The sequence below is a fragment of the Dendrobates tinctorius genome, unplaced genomic scaffold (genome assembly GCF_039654945.1).
Source record: "Dendrobates tinctorius isolate UK_male_01 unplaced genomic scaffold, ASM3965494v1 ptg000133l, whole genome shotgun sequence".
Classification (NCBI taxonomy): domain Eukaryota; kingdom Metazoa; phylum Chordata; class Amphibia; order Anura; family Dendrobatidae; genus Dendrobates; species Dendrobates tinctorius.
In genome coordinates this window covers 267308-291546 of record NW_027361801.1, presented here as the reverse complement: position 1 = coordinate 291546, position 24239 = coordinate 267308, and the positions used below count along the sequence as shown (strand labels likewise).

Here is a 24239-nt window from a genome sequence, read left to right as displayed (position 1 = left end):
CCAGCCAAGATTCCCTCATGGACTAATTATAAAAGTTCTTGAATATCCCTGAAAATTGTTGTTTGAACAGTTTTGCCATTTTTTGATGTCTAATGATGTTTGTTTTCATTCTAGAGTTTCTTAGAGAAATACTCCTGTGAGCATACTGTGACGTATGCACTGGCTGATATATGATGAGAAATACTCCTGTGAGCATACTGTGACGTATGCACTGGCTGATATATGATGAGAAATACTCCTGTGAGCATACTGTGATGGCCTGTTCTGATCCAGACTTTGCATGCAAAGACCCCATTTCCCTCCTCAGATCCTGTCCTGGTGATGTGTGAAAGCGAGGCAACAGGCGCAGTCCGGGGTGACGGTAGGAAGCAGGCTGGGGGAAATGTAGCCATACAGTAACGATAAAAATGAGACCCCTCTCTTCAGCTGCCTCACCAGCCCTCCTCTGACTTCACCTATTACCCTTGACCCGTGTGCAGGTGCTCAGCCAGAACCACCCTAGAATGGGTCCCCTTTTAGCAGATAATACCGCCACAGTGTTCTCACATAATACCGCCATATAGATCATACACAATACCACCATGTAGATCACACATAAAACCAGCAGGGTGACAGCAGCACAGAATATTTCAGGAGAGCTGTATCACATGGGATAGGATTAGATACACAGCTCAGCACACAGTATCACATGGGATAGAATTAGATACACAACTCAGCAGTCAGTATCACACAATAGGATTAGATACATGGCTCAGCAGTCAGTATCACACAGGATAGCATTAGATACACGGCTCAGCAGTCAGTATCACACAGGAGAGGATTAGATACACGGCTCAGCAGTCAGTATCACACAGGAGAGGATTAGATACACGGCTCAGCACACAGTAACAGGATAGGATTAGATACACGGCTCAGCAGACTGCATCACACAGGATAGGATTAGATACACGGCTCAGCAGACTGCATCACACAGGATAGGATTAGATACACAGCTCAGCAGTCAGTATCACACAGGAGAGGATTAGATACACGGCTCAGCAGACTGTATCACACAGGATAGGTTTAGATACACAGCTCAGCACATAGTATCACACAGGATACGATTAGATACACGGCTCAGCAGACTGTATCACACAGGATAGGATAAGATACACGGCTCAGCTGCCAGTATCACACAGGATAGGATTAGATACACAGCTCAGCAATCAGTATCACACAGGATAGAATTAGATGTCCAGCAGATGGCCAAGTGTTGTGAAAGAGCAGGGAGCAGCTCCTCCTATGTTTTCGAAGTGCAGGGGCTGCAGCTGGTCAGGTGTTTAGGAAAGAGCAGCTCGGTCTCCAGGACCTTGTCCTGGTTCCTCTCCTGCAGCTATATGTGCAGAGTGAACATCCAAGCCCTGTCATGGTGGAACAGTACAGCATCCAGGGCTTGCAATGGAGTGCAGCCAGAGAGGTAATATGGCAGCCCCCAGTGGCTGCATTACTACAGAAAAAAAAAACATACACACCACTGAGTCAAGCTTAGGGGACAATATCTTTTTATACTATTTTCTGTTTTACATTAAATTATGAAAAAACATGGTGCCTTCCCTTTAAGAATCTGTCAGCAGGTTTTTGCTATGCAATCTGCATGAGGTAGGGGCAGAGACTCTGATTCCAGCAAGGTATATTTTGCTTTTTTTTAACAATTAGGGCTTTATCAGTTCGGGGCTAGATATGTCGTGTATCCTGGTCCATCCCCGCTGACAGCACTGATTGGCAGCTTTCTGTCTATGCACAGTGTACACAGAAATCTGCCAATCAGTGTTGTGGTCGTGGTTATATAAGGCTCAACATTCCAAGCCCTTTAGATCTGCAGCAGAGAAAACTTATCACATCTGCTGCACCCAGTAACCTAAGTGACATATCGCTGGAATCAGGGTCTCTGCCTCTACATCATGCAAATTGCATAGCAAGAACTTGCTGGCAGATTCCCTTTCAGGCTACAGGGGACTGAAAAAAAACAGCATTATTTTAAAAAAAAAAACAAAGGCTGAAAATTTGAATTTTTTTTATACAAATTTCGGCTATTTTTTTTTTAAGTAAAATAACCATACACAGTTGTTCTCGCCGTGGAGAATCGTGCGGTCAGCGCATTTATATAATAAAATGAACGCTGTAAAATCAAAATCCCCAAATATCGTAGCGCACTTACAATATTTTTTCTTATATTTATATATACCCGATAGGAAAAAACAAATGGTGTCATTGAAAACTACAACTCGTCCCTCAAAAACCAAGTCCTGGGATGACAGTCGACGCAAAGGTAAAAGAAAGTTACGGCTCATTGGAGAATGGAAGAAAAAAAAGGCGGGATAACAACAAGTCAGCTGCGCGCCGTGCTCTGGCAGCAAGTTAGCTAATACAGAGAGGAAACTAATAATGGGCGGAGACATGTTTTAATTAACAGCATCATGCGACAAAGCTCCGCCCTCACAGGCGGCACAATATTACTTTCCCCGCCCAATCCTTATATATATATATATATATATATATATATATACGCCTATAGACACGCCTTCCATTGTGACGTCTTCGTATCCGGCTTCGCTAATTGGTTGACAACTATCTACCCTCGCGGCTAGCAATTTTCTCTATGACAAGACTTAGCGGCGCTCACATTGAGCCCACCCCCTTTAGAAGCGCAGTCTAGATTTTGATTGGCTGCTTTGTCTGTCAATCGTATGGCTTCTTTATTGTGATTGGACACTTTTTTAATTTTTGCTTCCGTTTCCGATCTATAGTCTTCTTGCAATAACAATACAGTGTAGACAGCGGGGCTGGCCTGGAGAGGAGAGCAACAATGGAGGCTGCGCCCCGGCGTGTCACTACAGGGGGAGAGCTGTGACGGCGCACTGTCTGCAGGCGCTGCTGGGAAGTGCCAACATATAGGGGAGACAATGGTGACTGGGTGCAGCCCCCGCAGGGAGAAGTAGAGAGCAGCCTGGATCTTGAGTGCGGTCTATAGAGGAGTGTCTGCAGCCCCCAGGTGAGATCAAGGGGCATGGAGATGGAAAATGTTTGCTTGGGCATGCTGCAACTTGTAGTCCCACAGGGGTTTCAATCTGTTGCTTTTCAGCTGGACTGCAACTCCCAGCATGCTTCTTTAGTGGGGAATTTAAACTTGTGGCTTGTTAGCTGTTGCAGAACTACAACTCCCAGCATGCCTTTTTTGTTATTATGGGGATTTGAACAAAAAAAAAATGCTGTTTTTAATTTGCATTGTATGCTGGGAGTTGTAGTTTTGCAGTGCCTGGATCGCTAACATGTTAGATCCTAATCTTTAGCGGAAGTGGATCACACCCGTGTTTAAAGGGATGAGGATTTGATTCATTTATATAAGGGGATTGCCGACTCCATCCTTTTTCGCAGCTCACTCTGCATGGTCACTCTGGTAGGAGAGAGTGGGAGCATGGGCGCGGAGGAGACAGAGAAAGTAATTTCTCCGTCTTCATTCTGTGTCTGTAGTAATGGCGCTGCACTCGGATGACATCTGAGTGCAGTCTTATGTTTTCCTTGCACCCATAGACTTGTATGGGTGTGCGTCGTTGAATATCAGAGACTCTCGCTGCCACTGTTTTCTCACTTCGAATCGGCATGAGAAAATAATCGGAGATCTGCACTGGGCCTTGTGCTATCCGATAAAACATCAGCCAGCACTCGGACATATTATATGTCCCTGTGAGCGAGCCCTGAAGGTAGAGCTTCATTTTAATTAAATTGAGGTTATCCTGCCTCCAAAATTAGTTTAAAGGGGTCTTAAACATTTGGTGACTTTTTTTTTTTTTTTTTTTTTTTTTTTTTTACATCAGTGTAATTTGGGCTAAAAATAATTTTTGTATCAGTGTTTCATTATAAATGTTGCACCGTTTTCCTTCTATAGCCTCTTTGTTGCCTTAACTATTGCTTGCTGCTGAATGAGTTAACTGAGAATCCATCAGCGAGCTCATTTAGATTGAGTCATGGGAGCTTTTTAACTGTTTTCTTTCACTCGGAGTGTCTCTCGGCACATGACCACATCAAAGTTGGACGTGCGGGGAAACAGGAACCCGTCAAAGGCAAACATTAAATGAAACCCAATTGCAAAAATTATTTTTAGCTCCGTGTGGATGCATTTAAGAAAAAAAAAAGTTCCCAAAAGTGACAACCCCTTTAAAGTTTAAGGGCATGATTACGCTTACTTTCAAAATCACGTAGATTTTGGAGCTAATTGTTCTCCATACTCAAATCAAAATATTGTGACTACACCTCCCAATGACTTTCATGGGAAAATGCTTTATTGTGCACATTGTACTTTTTTTTATTATTATTAATTTCCTCCTCTGATGTGCTTTTTATACCTTTAATTCTTGAGACATTTTTGCTTGTTTAAAAAAAACAAAAAAACAAAAACAAAACTGTGACTGAGGAATGAAATAGAAGCAGAAAATCATCCCCTACATAAAAGAGAAAAATGGATTTTTCAAGGTTCCTGCACATCCACAAAGGGGTTCTCCATGTTTGGCACAAAAGTTTGCAGTCCCTCTATGTGATTCCAGACTTCTGAATGGTACAGCGCGCGAACTACTCACTGTCGGGATTCTCCGGTGCTGGCTGTGACAGTGGGTGGTCACGTGATGGTACGTATTCGATTTTCAGACACTCGGCCACATTCCAACTAGACGTGCACGGCCTTGCGTAACTCGCTTGCATTGAGCAAAGCTTTGCACGTCTAGTCGGAATGTGGCCGGGAGTTTGCATGTTGTTTGTGTGCTGTCACTTGAGCACTCGCTTTCGCCAGCAGCATCGGAGAGTCCTGACAGCGCGCGGATCACGCGCTTTGAGGTTTCAGAAGTCTGCAATCCCGTAGACTTTTGTCACAAATCTGGACCAACCCCTTTAAGGTTCCAATCTTTTTGCTATGTGTAAATGGGCGATCATCACAATCTGGATTCTTCTGACCCCTTGTGACACTCGGAGGTTACTAAATAGTCTACCAAGACGCCGATTAAAGGGGAAGGCGCAGGGATTAGTCCGCAGGTTGCGGAAGGCATTCCTTTATCCTCGGGCAATCTGTTCTGTATTGTTTTGGGTCTTTGTGCAGAGAATCTGAAGGTTCATCAGAGGACAGATTACCGGCATTAATTGTGTCAGTGTATGAGTCACTATAGGAATCCGTGTACGGGGGCTCACCATGCTGGCAGATGGAGCAAGGTGCGGCCATGGTGGGATGGCTCTGATCTCCGCAGATTATCACAGTTGGTGGCGTACAATGGGGAAAGAGGTCAGCAGCTGTCATATTACACGGGGAGCGCTTCATTGTTCGGCTCTCGTGAAGAAGGCGCCATGTTCAGTTTAGCATTGGGGTTCATTTCATGGGTCTGGATCGGGGTTCGTGCCCGCAGACCCTCCATCTTTTAGTACTTGATCACACGAGTAGTGGTGGGAAGATGGGTGATCACCTGCTGGGATCCCGGATGCCCTCACAGATCTCGTGAATGGCGCTCTTCATGGTCTATGGCACTGCTGTAAAAGCCGTACTCTGGCAGTCCAATAGACAGTGGATAGAGGGGTACTGTGCACGCTCAACCATTAGTTGGTGTCAGTGGGGCCCGGCTGTCAGTGGGTTATTGCCTATCCTGAGGAAAGGTGATAACTTGCGTTTTTGGTACAATTCTTCAGCACAGGATGACTGTTCAAACTAAGCACAGGCGCTTGGTACTCCTGAACAGTTCAGTGCACCTTCCTATCTTTGCCTCCTCTTCCTTTACTAATAACTCGCTCGGGTGTTACAGGAGCCAGATAGGAAAAAATAGTAGGTGCCAAGGTGCACTGAACTGCTCGGCCACACCAAGGGTGCACCTAGTGTTTGTGCATGGTTTGTGCTGACATTACATTTAAAGGGGAATTTCCAAAATTGAAATTTATGCTTTATCCATAGGATCCCGTTACCAGAGACTTGGTTGTGCAGAGCCCCAGTTAGTATGGAGCGGAGGTGTGGATCCTTGACCTCTTGGGCTCTCATTGTGTATGAGACTGCTGGATAAAATAGAGTGCTGTGATCTGCTGTTTCCTGCAGTCCATAAGCCAAGCATGCGTACTTCCATTCTGCTCAAGATGGGGATTTGCCGAGTCCCGTTTTCAAAGTCCAAAGTGCAACTCTTGTGATTTGGGGGTCCTTTTTTCATTGGATAGTGACTGCCTCATTTTTTGGAACACCCCTTTAAATTAAATTTGCAGTACCGGTTGATGAAGTTACTGGTTCTGTAGTGTGAACAGTACAACCTTCCTACTAAGTGAAATAAAGCAGCAGAACTCTTTGCATCGAAGGGTGAAACTAAGGCCTGTTTCACACCTCCGTTGTCGGCGGTCAGCTGAAATCCGCCAAAGGGGGAAAGAAACTGATCCGTCTCCGTTTGGCGATGTCGGATGACATCGGACCACGTAGGAGAACGGATTCGTGGAAGAAGCAATGCGGCTTGATTTAAAGTGCCCGCGGTCGGCACCATGGCCGCAAACTCGCAGGAGGCTGGTCGTGGTAGTCACTACTGCCACGATCTCGCGGGAGACGGTCGGCACCAAGGCCGCGATCTCGCGGGAGGCCGGTCGCAGTAGTCTCTATGGCCGTTGCAAGGTCCGTCTCATCCGCCCGGGAGCCGCTAAAATCTTGGCGGATCCATACAGTAATGGGTGTGACGGACGACCGTCAGTCAAAATCCGCCAATAATGTAAGTCTATGGGTGTAAAAAACGGATCCGCCCCTTTTTTGGCGGATCCGTTTTTTTACAAAAATTGGCGGATCTTGACTGACGGGGAAAAAACTGATGTGTGAAACAGGCCTAAAGTTGGGGAGGGATGCTGCAGTCTGCAGAGCAGTTGACAGGAAGAGGTTATTCCTGCAAAATGCAGTTTTGAAACTGAATGGGAATCTGTTAGTAGGTTTTTGCAACGTAATCTAAGGTCAGCATGATGTAGGCACTGAGATCCTGATTCCAGCGATATGTCACTTGACCCAGATTTCAGCAATGTGCCACTTTAAAGGCTGTATTTTGCTGTTTCAATAAAATCAGTATTTTGTTAGCAGGAGATTATCACTACAGGACTAGTTGTCTCGTATCTGCTTGTCCAATCCCTCCCTCACCACTGATTGGAGGTTTTATGTCTATACATTGTACACATAAAGCTGCCAATCAGTGGTGTTGGTGGGGTTATATACAGAACAGCATTTAGAGCTCTGCTAGATCGGCAGCAAAAAAAAACTGTGACTGTATCACAACTGCTTCACCCAGTAAACTTAGTGCCAGATCGCTGGAATCAGGGTCTCTGCCTCTACCTCATGCTGTGTCAGATTACATAGCAAAAACCTGCTGATATATTCCCTTTAAGAGCAGGACTAAAGTAAGTGTGCAGGCAGATAAAGGCGCCACATGGAATCCGGGAGATCGGAATATTCACAGAAGTCAGTAAGTAAGGGTCTGGGCTGTATTACTGCACCACATATGATCTGGAAATAGGAGCTCGGATCGCCCCTCTAGTCGCATTCAGTGAGTGTCTCGACGCTTCCTGTGTGACATGATCGCTGGTCATGAGATCTCCCTCTGTCTGTCCACGTCTGACTCATCTTTCCCTGGAGTCCTGTGATATGTCCACAATGTCTGTCTGCAGCATGAGACCTGGTGTCAGATGGTTAGCAAACACATGCAGATAAATCGCCTCACTAACATTTTCTGCCTCTGGACACGTCACCGCTAATTCTCAGAGCTGCTTATTCCCGGGCCCATAATGTGGGCGAAAGATCCGGACACCTAATGCGTCTGGAATGTGGGACCTGGCACACAAAGCTGGCGGAGGCTGGGCAAGAAAAACACCGCTGCTCCAATTACAAAGCCATTTTAGTATATGTGGTATCTTCTGTGGGCCAGTTTAATTTTGTTTTTGTCTCTTATCGACTGTTTTTTTTCTTTTTATTCCTCCTTTTGATTTTGGCTCCTTTTGTCGAGATAAAAGGAGATCATCTCTCTCATGCTCTGTCTCTCTCGTCCTCTGGCTGGCTTGCTCGCGCTCTCTCGTCCTCTGGCTTGCTTGCTCTTTCTCGTCCGCTGGCTGGCTCTCTTTCTCGTCCTCTGGCTTGCTCGCTCGCTCTCTCTCGTCCTCTGGCTTGCTCGCTCTCTCTATCTCTCTCTCTCTCTCTCTCTCTCTCTCTCTCTCTCTCTCTTGTCCTCTGGCTTGCTCGCGCTCTCTCTCTCTCTTGTCCTCTGGCTGGCTCGCTCGCTCTCGCGCTCTCGTCCTCTGGCTCGCTCGCGCTCTCATCCTCTGGCTCGCTATCTTTTTGTTTTCTTTGTGTGTGCAGCTCCTGTGCTGACTGTCAGGGTTCCCAATGACAAACAAACCCTGTGTAGTTGCATCTTAAAAGGTTGAAATTTAGAATAAAACATACAGTTGTTGTTACATATCTTCTGTATGTTACAATTCTCTAGCCATGATGATGAATAAGTATGCGTTGGAGCTGTATACTCATATTGATGAGATTGGGTAGGGACTGAGACCCTGATTTCAGCAATATCACTTACTAGGCTGTGTGTTACTATTTCAATACAATCAGTGTATCAGTGGGAAATTATCACTAGTAGACTAGGTGTATCATGGCTCGTGGTGAAACCACGCCCCACCACTGATTGACACATTTCTGTGTACACTGTAGATTGACAAAAAGCGGCCGATCAGTGCTGTGGGAGGGGTTATACACAGCTCAGAATTCAGAGCTCTGCCGCAGAGAATACAATGATTGTATCACAGCTCCTGCACCCAGTAACCTAAGTGACACATCACTGGAATCAGGGTCTCTGTCACTACATCATTGTTAGATTCCCTTTTAAAGAGATGTTCCCATCCCAAACTTGTGTCATGCTGCCTGGAATAACCAAAGTGCTCATTCGTTAAGTGATCGCATCGTTTATGCCAGCATACAAATCATTATTAGCAGCATAACTGGGTGTGCTGCCGTGACATGATCATGAACGGGGACGACATGATCATGAACGGGGACAAAATGAACAAAACTACTATCGTTTTTTTCTGATTATTACTGCAATGAAACTCCAAGTAGTATAAAACCATGTATTCAAAATTATTAACATTAAAAATGCAATAAAATACGTATAAGGCAAGAAAACCTCAGGAGCACTGATATGTCAGGCTGATATCGATTATATTAGAACATATCTCTACCACCTCCTAACGAGGGATATAATACAGCTGATGACGACAATAGTTGACCTAGTTATAAATGCAAATATAAGTATGTAAAATACAGAGAATCGTGTGCTAAATTAAATATGGTAAACCGTTAAAGGTTGGCTAGATACAGGGAACAGTGGATGGGGTGGATACTTCTGAATGGTGTTAATAATATTCATAGTACATAGTATGCGTTCCATCCCACTGCTAAACTGCACTCATGTACTAAACTATATCATCTATCTATCGATCTATCATATTTACACGCAACCAACTACCACCATAAGTAGATGATTAAAGCGGTAGAGTAATAGTTACATACCTATGAGCAAAAGAAGGGGTCACGTGACCAGGGTATACCAAGCCCCGACGCGCGTTTCACCCAGCTTCCTCAGGGGGCCGGTCTAAATGTCTACTTAAAGGTTGGACCTACTGTGCCCATCACTCACGTCTGTACATTAGATGGAGATACCCTTTTGCGTTTGAGGGGTTACAGTTTAACATTGTCTATAGGATGAAATATGCAAAATTATTTCTTCTGTGAAGAAAGACCATTTTCAGCTATAAAGGAAATCTCAGGTTTAGGGTCTGATTGGGGTCAAATGTGGAGATCCAGGGTTGCTTCCTATAGGAAAATTGTGTGTGAGGAGCATCAGCTGTAATTCATCGTATTTCCTTCATTGCTGTGTTGTCTTCCTAGGTGGAAATGCCTCACTGTTTTGCCTACGGCTGCACCAACCATAGTGGGAAGCTGCCCTCGGCGGTCTCCATGCACTCGTTTCCCAAGGATCTGCCTCTTGCAGAAACCTGGATACATCATAGCCGCACCGATGTAGGCAACGTGAAGGAGTTTGTACGGGACACCTTGCTGAAGAACCCAGGCCACTTTGTTCTTTGCTCAGAGCATTTTGAGGAGGACATGTTTGAGATGAACGGTGATTCCCCGCTAATTCCATCTGAGCCGAACCACAAACGAACGAGACGGAAATTAAAAGCAAGCGCAGTTCCAACTCTCTTCCTGACCGGAGCTTCGAAGCTACGTAGACAAGCAGCTCAACACCTGAAGATTCATGAACGGAAGCAGGTAATGATTGTGTCTTCTGAGTAGATCACCTTGTCCAAAATCCAGATTTGAGTCCAACATCTCTGCTTAAGCATTTTCCCTATCTCTGTGATGGAGGGGGTTGGCTGACTGGCTCATTATTTCAGTATCATACTTGTCATGTATTTATTTTACTATTACTTTGTTTTCAGCTTTTGGACAATCTTCTTGAGCAGCAGAAGCGCCCTAGACTAGTAGAAGAACAGACAACTGGTCCTTCCACATCCCAGGATACTGCAGCACTAACGGTACTTGACGACAATTCATTTCACATCTTCTAGCCCAAAATATAACTCCTAAGGCCGAATTCAGACATCTGTCCATGAGCCATGATGTACGGACCAGCTGTGGTTCTCCTCACCCAAACTCAACAGCATTATGTTTGCCTATTAGGCTGTCACGCTCATGTCAAGAGACCTTTGCCCAGTTGTACTCTGACCATGATGTATGGATGTCTGGATGACGCCAAAACTGTGACATATCCTCCAGCCAATACACATATAAGGCATACGAGACATGTTAACCACTTAGCGCAAAATGAGGCACATGTACGTCAGCGTTGCGGTCACCGTGTGTGGAGAGTGTTCAGGAGCTGTTGTGTAGCCGGCATCTGTCCCTACCTGCAATCGCAGCTGAACTCCGATTGCTGCTATTAACTATTTAGATGCTGATGGATCTCTGATAACGGCATTTAAATAGAGTGGTTTCCAGGCCTGCGCCGGATCCCATTGGATTCCCATGACATAGTTGTGGTGCTCCAGTTGGTTACTATGGCTGAATAATCCTCTCTTATAATACAGGAGGAGGACACAGGACACGAACGTCCAAGAAAACTCCAACTCTGGAGAAGAAAACTGCTTCCTCTGAAATCCCAGTTTCTGAAGGACAGATTCAGCCCTGTTTCAAGAGCATTGCAGCGAAAGGTATGTCCGCCTGATATGCTTCTAGTAGTAAGAATGTGCTGGCTCCTGGTGTTCTTCGACCGTAAGTCATCATGGCCCATCATTCAGTCCTAAAGTGGGTGGGCGAGGGTTTTAATTCTCTCATTTAAAGTGGATCTATCAGTAGATTTCACTATACAAACTGCATACATTATAATCATATCTTACACCTGATGAGGTTGTGATTTGAGAAACCATGCTCCATTTTCTGTATAATCCTGATATTAAAATGATTTGATGAGTCCATCTGTAGAGTGAAAGAGCTCATGAGTCCTCGATTTATTCCGTCTGAGCCCACCTAGATTGGCAGCTGCAGCTTGTACTGAGCAGTGTGACGTCTCAGCAGGACGGAGGGACACTGAGGAGCTCTCAGGCAATGTGGGTGTAGATAGAGTAAAGCATTACACTGCTGTCCTAATATAGATTTTCACAGCAAGTACACCAGTGTCATGAGGTACAAGATAATTTCATTGTATGTGCAATTTGTATTATAAAATCTGGTGATGGATCCGCTTGTAGGCAAGTATGAGACCGGTCTCCCAAAAAGTTGTGTGTGTGTGATACTTTGGGTACCAAACAGTAAAGCTGTCTATAAACATTACATCAGCGGACCAAGGCCAATATCTGATTTGTATAGAAGCTTCAAGACTTCCCAACCGCAAAGATTAGAGCATAAAGGTGGTCACACGTCTTAGAGGTGTCTACCAGACATTAATTCGGCTAACTGCTTTTCCCTAAGGCCAAGCATGAATATATTCTCAGTGAGCAAGGGGAATAAGGTGCTGACGGAAATTTTTCCACATGTGAAAAGAAAGTATTGGGCATCCTGAAATCCAACATGCCTGATCTCTGCTATCGAGGGGTTGCGAGTGTTATCTGTGGAGATGACGCAGAGGTGTCTGACACTGGATTTTTCCCCTCTGTGTTTAGGTGTGGCTCAGTGTAATGTCTAATATCGGTCTAGCTGAGTAGTGAAGTTTTTACTCCCTCCCGAAATGTGACATAATAGTACATCACATGTAGGGGGTCCCCATGTATGGAGATACCGGCTGTGTTACATATCTGGCACCTGCCTTTATCAGCAGAACTTGCCCTAAATGCTGCTGTCAATCACTGATGGCAGCATTTAAAAAATAAAAAAACCCAGCGCTAGTGGGAGCCGGCTCCCATCGGCCCTTTCCCTGTGATTACTGGGGACCCATGTGCTGACATGGCAGTAGCGGACCTTCTCAAGGGCCCACATTACTGCCAGCTTTGTCCTTCTCTGATTCACACTGTAGGAATTGAGAAAGCGCAAATAGGGTCTTATCTGATAGCCAGGGTATAGACAATATTATAATTCCACTCATCTGATGTAGGAGAGGTAAAGCGCATGGAATTGTCAGTCAGCTGCCACACATCCACAGGTCAAACCAGTGACCACAGGAATATTCAGATTAATGGAGCTTTTTGTGGATTTACTGCGCTGCTAGACATGACACAGATTTATTCATATTCCCAATAAATATGAATAAATCTGCAATCTTTTTATGAATGAATCTGTGTCATGTCTCGCAGCGCAGTAAATCCACAAAAAGCTCCATTAATCTGAATCTTTGTCCTTGTGTGACGCCCATCCTGCGGTTTCAGAGGAGAGCGTCACTGAACGATACTGAAATCCCATTGTATTGCCGTATATAGAGTGAGAGGTTTGGCAAAGAGCGCGAGATTGCGTTTGAGCGTTGCCTTTGTGCTTCCTGACTCCCTACATCATGTTCTCTAGGAATTAATTTTTAATAATTAAGTAAAGTTTTAACTTTTTTTTTTTTTTTACCAGAATCTGTAACATTTTCCTCTATAGAACGAGACTGCAGGTTTAAGTTCCCTAAGGGGGAAAGAAAAAAAAAAAAATCAGATCATCCCTATTTTGCTCCACCATTGCTCCGGTCTTTGTTTTCTGACTGCACTGGTGACATAATTTTAGACAGAGAACATCATCACTGCAGTGAATCGCTGAGCTGAACTACCAGTGCCATTTAGCTCAGTGATTGGCTGCAGCGGTTATGCTTACTGTATTTGTAGCGTCACCGCTGCAGCCAAACACATTGACTGGTGCTGGAGCAGGGGAGCATGAGTACTATCTCTGTCTCTATTTTACATTGCAGGAAGTGTCTGGGGTACACTTTTTTTGGAAAGCCCCTTTAAACTGAAGATTGTCAGCGAGAAATGCGCCAAAGTTCTGCCTTAAAAGCGGTAAATCTGGAGCAGATTTGCGCTCTTTTTTTTAATTTCTGCTCCGTTGTTGACCGCATGCCCTCCTGCTATCCCACCTGGTTTCCTTCCTATTTTAGGGGTTCTTATAGGGGCTCACCAGTCTTGTCGTTGGGTGTCCTTCTCTGCACACTTTTATTCTGGCTATATCGTATGACTGCGGCACCAATGGCGCTATAATGTGGATGCTCGCTGTGGTAGGGACCCATAGGATGATATAACCATGGGAGAAAATGTCTGTTTCAGACCCCGGCCACTCTGAATCGGATCGCTGTTTATTTCTCGGACGAGGAGTGGGAAATGCTGGAGGAATGGCAAAGAGACCTCTACAAGAACATGATGAAGGAGCACTATGAAGCTTTAATATCACTTGGTAAGAACAACAGTTTTATAGCCGCATTAAAATTAAAGGGGCATTCCAGCATCACATATTTTTATTTATTTATTTTTTTGCACGGGCTCTGTAAAATCTCATTACTGGTAAGTAGCTAAGATTTTTTTTTATTTTTTTTTTTAAACAATAAATGGTAAAATTAAGTTTTCCGTTTAAAACAACAATAAAACAAGCCCTCAAGTCATGGCTTGCTCTTGGAAGAAGTGTAGGGAAAAAAAAGAAAAGTCACTAGACCTGCGCTAGTGGGAGGTTATCTGCATTCATTGCTATATCACTAGTCTTTATTTCCTAGCATTAGGGCTCACTCCCATCATCCTATTATTGGTCCGAGTGTTACCAACAAAACATCGGATCACAATCGGACCAATGTTATTCCATGGGGCTGCGCACATCATTCCCCTTCCCCCCCCCCCCCCCCCCCCACACACATACACTGACCAAGGAAAAGATTGCAGCATGTCCAAATTGATCCAATATTGGGGTCACACTCAGCCATTCAAATCAATGAGTCCTTGGAAACCATCGGACTGCCCTCATATGACTTCTGAGTACATTCTGATTTACGCGCACTGACAGAGTGTAGAAGATGTATACATCTTTGTCTTTCCATCTTCTCATCCAAGAGAGTTGGATCATACTTTGCAGAATGTAATTTGCATAATCGTCCCAATTCCCTCGTGTGAAAAATCTAAGTTCATCTGTACCTGCCCTTAGGGTGGACATTGCTTTTAGATAGTTGTCAGCCAATTGGAATAAATTGGGAATAAAGGATGGGGTAGAGTGAAACCCAACATGCCCTATCGTCCTTTCTCACAGTTGAGAAACAGAACACCTACTTACACATTAGGCAGGTGTCCTGTCCTGCAGCAATTGACAATATCTAATGTATATGGGGGGGCTTTTGATGGCCTATTCTTATCTTTTTGGAAAATGGCCCTAAAATGTAGATGATGTTGATGGGGCTACAGTGAAACTTGCAAACCACATATGGGGAAAGAAAACCTCTGGAGATTCTATTTCTTCTCAAGATATCACAGAAGTTTCCAACAATGAAGCATTTCTCTCTCGTCACTTTCAGCTGATGTATATGTGTTTTTTTTGTTAGGTTACCCCACCATCAATCCCAACATATTAATGAAGATCAAACAGGAGGAAATCATGCGCTACACGGATCAGTGTTCCTCTGATGACTTGGTGGAGTCGGGCGGCCCCAAAAAAGGTGACTTTATCCTAATTCTCATCATCCACTTGTGTGTTGTTGTGTTTTTTTTTTTTTTTTTTTTTTTCAGATTGGCAGCATTTCAATTCTTTCAGCCTTTTTACCCATTCAAATGATTAGGGCACTCCCCACAAAAACGGACATCAAAAACCGCTCGTATTTTACAGTTTTCCTTCCAACACTGATTTTTGGGGCAGAAAAATCTGCAGATACATAACACGTGCTTCTTGCTTATACCCTTATTCCATTGCTTTATTTCTTGGGTAAAATTATTGCCTTATCCTAAAAAGAAAAATTATAATGGAAGTGGTGATGGCCAAATCACTGAATGAATGTAAGAAAGGAATGGATGCTTTTCTTGTGAGTAACAGTATAGAAGGTTACGAATAACAGAATATTATAGGTAGATGGTTGACCCAGCTTAGGGGAAGGAATTTTTTTTCCCTATGGAGAAAATTGGCTTCTACTCTGTGGGTTTTTTGCCTTCCCCAGGATCAACAATGCAGAACAGCAGCACTAAAAATAGGCTGAACTAGATGGACATAAGGTCTTCCTTCAGCCTTCAAAACTATGTTACTATGTTAATATTGATGCTTGGGAAACCTAAGTCCCCTATGTGATTATTAATCCCTGCCTTGCTTTAGTGACCACCGTGCATCTGCCATATCTAAGGATCATCTAGAGGAACACTCCTTACCTATTTTTTTTATTTTTTTTAAGAGAGAAAATTACCACCACCAATTGACACCAGTTCTGGCAAATGTTTTGAAATTTAGATTCTTGTTCCAGTGGTCAATTGTGTGATTTACTTGATTTTTGATAATGATTACTGTATTTTTTAAATAGGTATTTTTATAGAAAAGTGAAAAAACTTTCAGACTATAAAATGCACTTTTTAGCAAGAAAAACTCTTGCTTAAAAGTGTGCATGCTTTATAGTTCGGAGGCAGCTTCCTGTGATGGAGGAAAACGATAACACAGCGTCCATTTTGACCACTGAGGGAATTGCTCTCTCCTCCTGCTGCACACTGATGTATGTGATCAGAGGAGAGACGAAGCCAGCGGGACCTGCACAGAGCTTCCAACTGACCAGCTCCAGGACCTTTCGTGTCGTGTGATCAGTTAGAGGCCTGGAAGGAACTGCAAGATGTGTTAATTTATAGCTTGTGTATGTATCAGAGCTATGTGTGTGTGTGTAAGGCTGTGTGCCCACGTATATACTCAGCTTCTGATGGCCCCCCCGGAGCCTTTCCGGCCCTCAGCGGCGCTACCAGCATCTTCCATTCCCAGGGATGCACTGCGCGAATGACCTCTAATGACGTAGCGGCCTTGCATGATGCTGCATCATCAGAGGTCATTGTCGCAAGGCATCCATGGGAACGGAAGTTGCCGGCAGCGCTAATGAGGGGCGGGACGACTCTGGGGGCTGCCAGGAGGTGAGTATATCTCTATTTTTTTTTTTTTTTTTTTTTAATTATTTTTCACATTCTATCTATTACTATTGATGCTGCATAGGCAGTATCAATAGTAAAAAGTTGGTTACACTTGTCAAGCACTATGCTTGACAAGTGTGACCAACTTGTCAATCGCTTTTCCAAGCGATGCTTCAAATCGCTTGGAAAGCGCTAGCATTCTGCAAGCTAAAAATGCTTGCAAAACGCTTGTGTTTTGCGGGAAAACGCATGAGAATTCCGCATGCGTTTTACCCGCGGTGGGGAGTTGCGGACATTTCTGCAGCATTTCTGCAATGTGGGCACATAGCCTAAATATGTATGTAGCAGAGCTGTGTATGTGTGTGTAAATTTTCTGCTGTCTAATCTTGGAATGCATCTTATACTGAGGTGCATCCTAGATCTTGAGAAATATGGTAGTTTACTGTCCAAAAAGGATATTGGAAAGCAAGATTCTGTTCAAAGCCAATCACCCTATTACATGCCACTGGCTGTGTGGTTTACACATAATTTAGCAATGGAGAAGTTAGAATTTATCAAGAAAAGAATGACTGATCTTGAGGGATCGCTGCCTTTTTTTTTCAACCTTTATTAGTAAAGTGATGCCTAAATTCCAAGTATTTTCTTGAGCGACACAGAACGAGCAGTGACTCTAAAAAATATCTGTCCTTTTTTTTTTTTGTTTTACTAAAGTCTATGCCAACGAGGAGGATGGACTCCAATCAAAATGTAAACCTGATGCCAATCACTATTTAAAGGTTGATCTGCAGTCACATGGAGAAATGAAGGGTTACCGAAACTCATGTGAGTAAGAAATGATCCGGCCAGAGGTACCAATTAAATTTGCATTTGTGTCTTTTAAATTGTTAAGAATTCCCTCCCCACCCCCTCTTTAACCCCTTTCTGACCGCTGACTGGATAGTACGTCAGTGGTCAGACTCCCCTGCTTTGAGGTGCCAAAATTTTTTTTTGGTCGCCATGGCATTGCATTAAAATGCAATAACGGGCGAGCAAAAGAATGTGTCTGCACCAAAGTGGTAGCATTAAAAACATCACCTCGGCCCACAAAAAGCCCTCACCCGACCCTAGATCACGAAAAATGGAAACGCTACGGGTCTCGGAAAATTGTGCCTCTTTTTTTTTTTTTTTTTTTTTTAACAAACTTTTGGAATTTTTTTTCACCACCTAGATAAAAGAGAACATAGACTTGTTTGGTGTCTGTGAACTCGTAATGACCTGGGGAATCATAATGGCAGGTCAGTTTTAGCATTTATTAAACCTAGCAAAAAAGCCAAGCAAAAAACAAGTGTGGGATTGCACTTTTTTTGCAGTTTCACCGCACTTGGAATTTTTTTCAGTTTTCGCATACCAGACATGCTAAAACCAATGATGTCATTCAAAAGTGCAACTCGTTCTGCAAAAAATAAGCCCTCACATGGCTATATTGAGTGAAAAATAAAAACGTTATGACTCTGGAAAGAAGGGGGGCGAAAAATTGAAAAAGCCTCCAGTCATGAAGGGGTTAATACTGGCTCAGACTGGTTTAAAAAATCAAACACATGACCGCTGCAGCCAATAACTGTCTCCACCCCCAGCCTTGTGTTGTGTACTATTCATGACTGTATTTTTACCATGTCAACATGTAAGACACACTCCTTTTATACCTCCCTATAGTGTCCATGTTTTATGTTTCAGCAGATAACTGTCCAATAGTAACGAGCCTTGAAGACGACAGTATGGACCTACTGGATGAACAGCAGGAGCCTCTCTCCGTGACATACGCTCTCTCACAGTGTTTCAGCGATGGGTTAAATGGTGAATTGTATACAACGTCTAAATGGAAAGCAAGAAATATGGCGTCTAACAGTTTTGCTACTTTCAGTCCTGACGAAAGAACTTTAGGTCCCATCACGGCGGTCCAGCAGATGGACAGTCCGTATGGCTGGTTCTTTTGTGAAAAAAATCTTTCCTGTACTGGCTTGGCATCAAAACATGGCAAATGTACGGAGCCGAGACCGTATAAGTGTTCAGAGTGCGATAAAAGCTTTACGGTTAAATCCAACTTGATTAAGCATCACCGCATTCACACCGGGGAGAGACCCTACAAGTGCACGCTCTGCTCCAAAAGCTTCAGCCGTAATTCACACCTGATCACCCACCAGCGAACGCACACGGGGGAGAGGCCTTACAAGTGCAACGAGTGCAACAAGAGCTTCATCCAAAACTCTGTGCTGATCCAACACCAAAGGATCCACACGGGGGAGAGACCCTTTAAATGTAATGAATGCAGCAAAAGCTTCAGCCAGAAGTCGTGTCTCATACGTCACCAAAGAACTCACACTAGATAAGGGTTGTCAAAGAACGGCCCACCAAATGCAGGGTCTTTTTTGAGGAATTTTAGAACTTGGCAAAGACCTAAACCAAACTGGATATAATGGGGGGAGGAAACGAGCAATAAAAAGGTCTCAGATGGGTATAACCAGACCTGGTATATGGTACTGGCATTGTGTCCCTCATTGACCAACGAGTGTACTGCCACTTTTTATCTTTGAACACTAATAGACTTTTGTATGAATTTCAGGAAAGAGGTCCATATTATTATATTTTTTTTTTTTTTTTGTACAAGGGCTGTTTCAGATGTCCCATTTTCTTCCCCATACGAGAAACTGATTGATTACTCTGATCAGAGTTTAATCTGTGTATGGTCCGAGTGTCATCCGATTTTTCTTTTACCTGGAGAAATGAAAAGGTTTCTCCACTTTCTCCGTTCTGTCAGTCCGTGAATGTCATCCAAGTGCGGTCCGATTTTTATTTATTTTTTTTTTTATTTTTGTTTTTTTTTTTTCCTATGGATCCATTGACTTGCATTGCTGATTTTGATCCAACCCTCGTATCAAAATCGGACATGTCTCCACAATTTTCCGCAGAGGAAAAAAAAATCAGACCTATGCACAACCCCCATAGACTATCACTTGCTAGTATGAATGCTATCCACGAAAATGGTGGATAGAACTCGTGCTCAAAAATCGGACGTCTGAATGCGCCTAAGTGCCGCCCTTCTGCAGTTTCTGTCTCTGGTATCGCAGCTTAGACACATTCATTTATATAGAGCAGAAGGGCAATACTGGACTTGGCCAGTGGACAAAAGTGGCGCTATTTACTGTGGGTGGGAGGAAGCTGACCCTTTTATTCAAAATCTGAAAAAAACCCTCAAGCACTTGTTGTGTTTTTTGTATTTTTTTTTCTAAAAGGTTAATACTTGAAAATTACTAAATGTTCTCAAAAAAAGGAAAAAAAAGACTATTCCATTTCAAACTGGTCGTGATAAAAGTATTCAGCTTATTCATATTATATTTTTTTTTTTTTTTTTTTTATTACATTGATATAACTCAGCAATTTTGTGGAAACACTAACCACTATGCAATTACCTTACTGTGATTGCATATGGAAATATGTAATGGACCACTAAAGTAGAGGAGAAAACCTTCTATGGGTCAAGACCAAATGTGGGACGACCAGCGTCTGTTTTTTTTTTTTTTTTTTCTTTTTTCCGTCCGCTGATGGATATGCAATAGATATTCAATGACAGACCATCCTTTTGGTGTCCTTTTTGATAAAAAGATGCTGAAACTTTTGAGTTCCAGGAAAAAAAAAAAAAGGTTGGGAATGATCGCTTTCAACCAAAAAAAAAAAAAAAAAACAACTTATTTAAAAGTTGATTTTTAACAAAGCTCCTTTATGTAATTTAAGGAGTCAAAATTTTGGGGAAAAAAATGTTGCTGTGTCTTTTGAAATTGTTTTTTTTTAATTTTTTTATTACCCCTACTGGGGGTCAAAAAAGGATATAGTCAGTGTTCTTGCTTTTTATAAAGTTGACGTTTTTCAGTGTTTTTTGTTTAAAAAAAAAAAATGGCGCTTTTAGACGTATTCTTCGACAAATGCAAAAGTAGTTCTACTTGCAGGATTGCCCTATTGTATTATGCCAGCAGCTATAGGCTTATAAATAGAACATTAGTTATGTAATGTTAGGGATTCATGGACCTGCATCATGGAAACCGTTGCTTCAAGTTTTACATTCACGGTACAATGTATAAACTTTTTTTTTTTTTTTTTTTTTTTAAACTTTTTTTATTTTACTATTTTTATCAAAACAGTATTCTGCCAGATGGTTTTAGGGTACGTCTGAAGCCATGATGTCCTCTCATGCATCGGGAGGAAGGAGACAGTTGTGGGTTTATCCAGTGTCCATTGCAGCATGTTGTAGGATCTTCAGATATAGTCACTGACTCTGTATAGGTGCACATAATATTTTTATGTCGGGGGCAGTTCAAGGGTTAAAGGCACTTTTTTTTTTTTTTTTTCCTCTACACAATTGTATTTCTTGAATATAAGACCCAGCTTCCACATGTTGCAAACGTAACCCAGTGCCCCGATAATGGAGGAGATGGTTGAGCAGACACTTGGCATACAGGAGCATTCTCCTGCCAGATTGTTTTTCCGGTAAAGGCAGCCACGCTATAAACATTTGTCTTCCTCAGAGGACCAAACATCAGGTACTATAGGACCACATTTTCCCGCGGACCCCCACTTGGACATCACTGGGATACACTGTTTGCTTTTCCTTGGCTGACTTATGCTTTCTGGCTTCTGTACCTTGTCTTTGTGTAGGTCAAGCATCCACATTCCAATCTGTATTTTTAGGTTTTCACCCTTGATATTTTTGTATATTTTTTCAGTGCTTGTAAGAACTCTTTAGATCGTGCACTTAACTTTAATACCATCGTCCCGCGCTTTCATGACATCGTCGTTGTGTTCCAGCCGCTCAGTTTAATTTGGTTAAAGCTGCGGCAATCTTTTTTTTTTTTTTTTTTTTTTTTCTTGAATTAAGACTGGAACGTCAAATTGTATTACAAGAAACTTCCTTTGCACTATGTGATATAATTGCTTGTCTGTAACGTAGAAAACTACACTTTTTTTCCCATAAATCAATAGTGAAAGAGAAAATAAGAAAGTTGGTAATATTTCTTATGTCTTTCTCCCTGTCACTTTTCTGCCAGCAATAGTAATTTACTCTCAAAATTGTAGAAATCTGGATACAAATCTGCCTCTGGGAAGGGATCAAATGACAACTGCTGCGTATAGAAGTCTATGGAAAGAGGAGGCGTGGGAAAGAGGAGCAGCTGAGGCTTCTTCTAGTCGAGGGGGAAAGTGTAGGATACAAGTTATAAAATGGCCACAAATAGTGTTATTCCTCATGTACTCGCACAGGACTGCTTATTCTGAAATGAAGGGGTTGTCTTATGTATTATTATGTATAATGCCAACTTCAGATGCCTACAGGGGTAAGTAAGACAGTCCATGCTTTCTATTTGCTGAAATAATAAGAAAACATTTGCACTTAAAGGAAATGCTGTTACTTTGGGGCATAAGATTAGGAAATTTGGTAAAGGGCATAATTGGGCCCAAGCCTAACCTAAGTCATTTAATGACTTTTGACTGGAATTGGGATAACTTCGACTTCAGGTATTGCACTTAATTTTTTTTTAAAGAAATTGAATTTCGATTCCAATATTGCAAGTTAATTTTGCAAATTTAATCTTCTGTGCATCTAAATTTTTGATAAAGCAATCTTCCATGTTGGAAGCAAAACTGTTTTGGAGAAACATGCAGACGAGGTACTAACCAGGAATGCAATTAAAAATTGTGAATTGAGTTACAAATTTGCTTTGAATATTGTATCACCTTCTCATCCTCTTTATGTTATCCAGCCTTGTCATATCCGCTTGATCATACGTAGACAATCGTGTTTTTGTTTGTTCTTAAGGCTTTAATTTTTCATAGTTTACTTTGAATGATATTGATCTTAGAGAAGCACTCCTCCTTCTCCTCGTCCTCCTATCAAAATCTTTATCCTGTTAATATATTGCAATCCTCATATTATATAACACTGTGTACTTACAATTGCTCAGTTTACCTTCCTACCCTGCTAGATATTCTCTTTTCCATTAGGACTATGAATCGCATGATTAAAAACTGACTAGCTGGATGCTCTAAGTTCTATGTAGTAACGGGAATTCCCTTTTTACCCCTGCGTGAGTCATCCTCCTTTTCAATTCCTCCCCCCTGCCAGGGACTTCCAGTGACTCATGACTCATGCAGGGAAAATTGACCTCCTATTTCTCCATAGAGCTTAGAAGCATTCAGCTAGTCAGTTTCTAATCATGTGATGTCATAGACCTAATGGAAAAGAGAAGAATTATCTGGGTAGAAGGGGAAAAATGAGCAATTGTAGGTATACAGTTCTGTATAATATAATTGCAATATATAAAGAGAATAAAATCTTTGATAGGAGGAGGAAGGCTTCTTTAGTTACAACCTTGAGTGGAAATAATGACATATATGAACTGTTTAATTAAAGAAATAAATAAAATTGCATTCTGTGCAGTACAATCTTGACTGAAAACTACAGTAACCTGGCCAATATGTATCGTCCTCTTGGCTTTTTTGGGTTACTGCATATTTGCACCTTGCTTGTAAATACTTTGGGTGTCTTGTATATGACCGAGATATGCCTCCATATGAAAAGGGAGAGATATTCAAAAGTAGTGCCCTGCAGCACTGTAAGGGTGCCATATTATGGCACGGCACAGCTCGGAGATTGTACACCGCCATAATATCCTCATGTCCTTGAGCCCTCAGACTCCATGATTTGTCCTGTTCACCAAGGATCATTACAAGCCAGCAATGAGAATTATGTATGTAATTTATTTTGCAGTTATGTAATCTACTTTGTGGCAATATTACCATTTTTTTTTTTTGTAGGGTATGTTTACATGATGTGCGTAGCCCCATAGGCTGATCGATTACTAGGTGCTTTTTGTTTGTTTGCATTTTTTTTGTATATATATTTTACCAAATGCAATGTTCTGGTATATCGGTAAAAATAAAATGTAAGAGGATGACAAATTGTTAATGCGAGAGATTTCCATCTTGTACTCTTATACTCCTTTTTATGTTTTATGTGTTTTATGTGTATTTGCTATAGACAATGCAAACAGAAAGTACTTAATACTTGTAACTAATATAAACAATTACTCCATTTTTCTGAATTGCCAAACCATAAATTGCCGGGTGTAAAGGGCCTGTCACACTAAGCGATATCGCTATAACTTGTGACGTTATAACGATATTGCTAGCGATATCGCTGTGTCTGATACTTACCTACAACTCGCTCCCCCGCTGATTATCGCTGATCATGCGAGAACAGGCTGGACGCGTGGAGCCGGGCAGGAGGACTCAGGATCGCCTCGTCTGACAGGTAAGTAGCGACCCCCGACCCCTGCGATGTCGCTGGTGAGATCTGCCTTTGTGGCAGCTCACTAGCGACCACTTAGCGATGCACCAGCGATCCTGACCGCGTCATATCGCTGGTCGGGATCGCTGGTACAAAGCTAAGTGTGACAGTACCTTAATAAAAAATATCAAAGTTTATTAGTTACCTTTAAAAATGCTAATAACAAAAAAACAGTACAGGAACAAGAAATGAATGACAGGCTCCACAGTAATAATAACAATTGCTGCATGGCACGTGGCATGGTGATAGACCACTAATTCATGTATTCAAA

At 42.5% G+C, this 24239-nt stretch overlaps 1 protein-coding gene across 2 annotated transcripts; it reads left to right on the top strand.

Annotated features, from left to right (window-relative positions):
• The first annotated feature begins 2766 nt into the window (after window positions 1-2766).
• LOC141048059 (uncharacterized) lies at window positions 2767-23587 on the top strand. Of its 2 annotated transcripts, none has more exons than XM_073543420.1 (8): window positions 2767-3031; window positions 9959-10342; window positions 10513-10608; window positions 11161-11283; window positions 13798-13924; window positions 15051-15164; window positions 17308-17418; window positions 18310-23587. In XM_073543420.1, exons 2-8 carry the CDS (start codon window positions 9965-9967, stop codon window positions 18960-18962), a joined length of 1602 nt encoding a protein of 533 aa, XP_073399521.1. In that variant the 5' UTR covers window positions 2767-3031; window positions 9959-9964; the 3' UTR covers window positions 18963-23587. The 2 variants fall into 2 exon arrangements, with proteins under 2 accessions (XP_073399521.1, XP_073399522.1); XM_073543421.1 differs by having other exon boundaries at window positions 2768-3031; window positions 18313-23587.
• The last annotated feature ends 652 nt before the right edge of the window (window positions 23588-24239 follow it).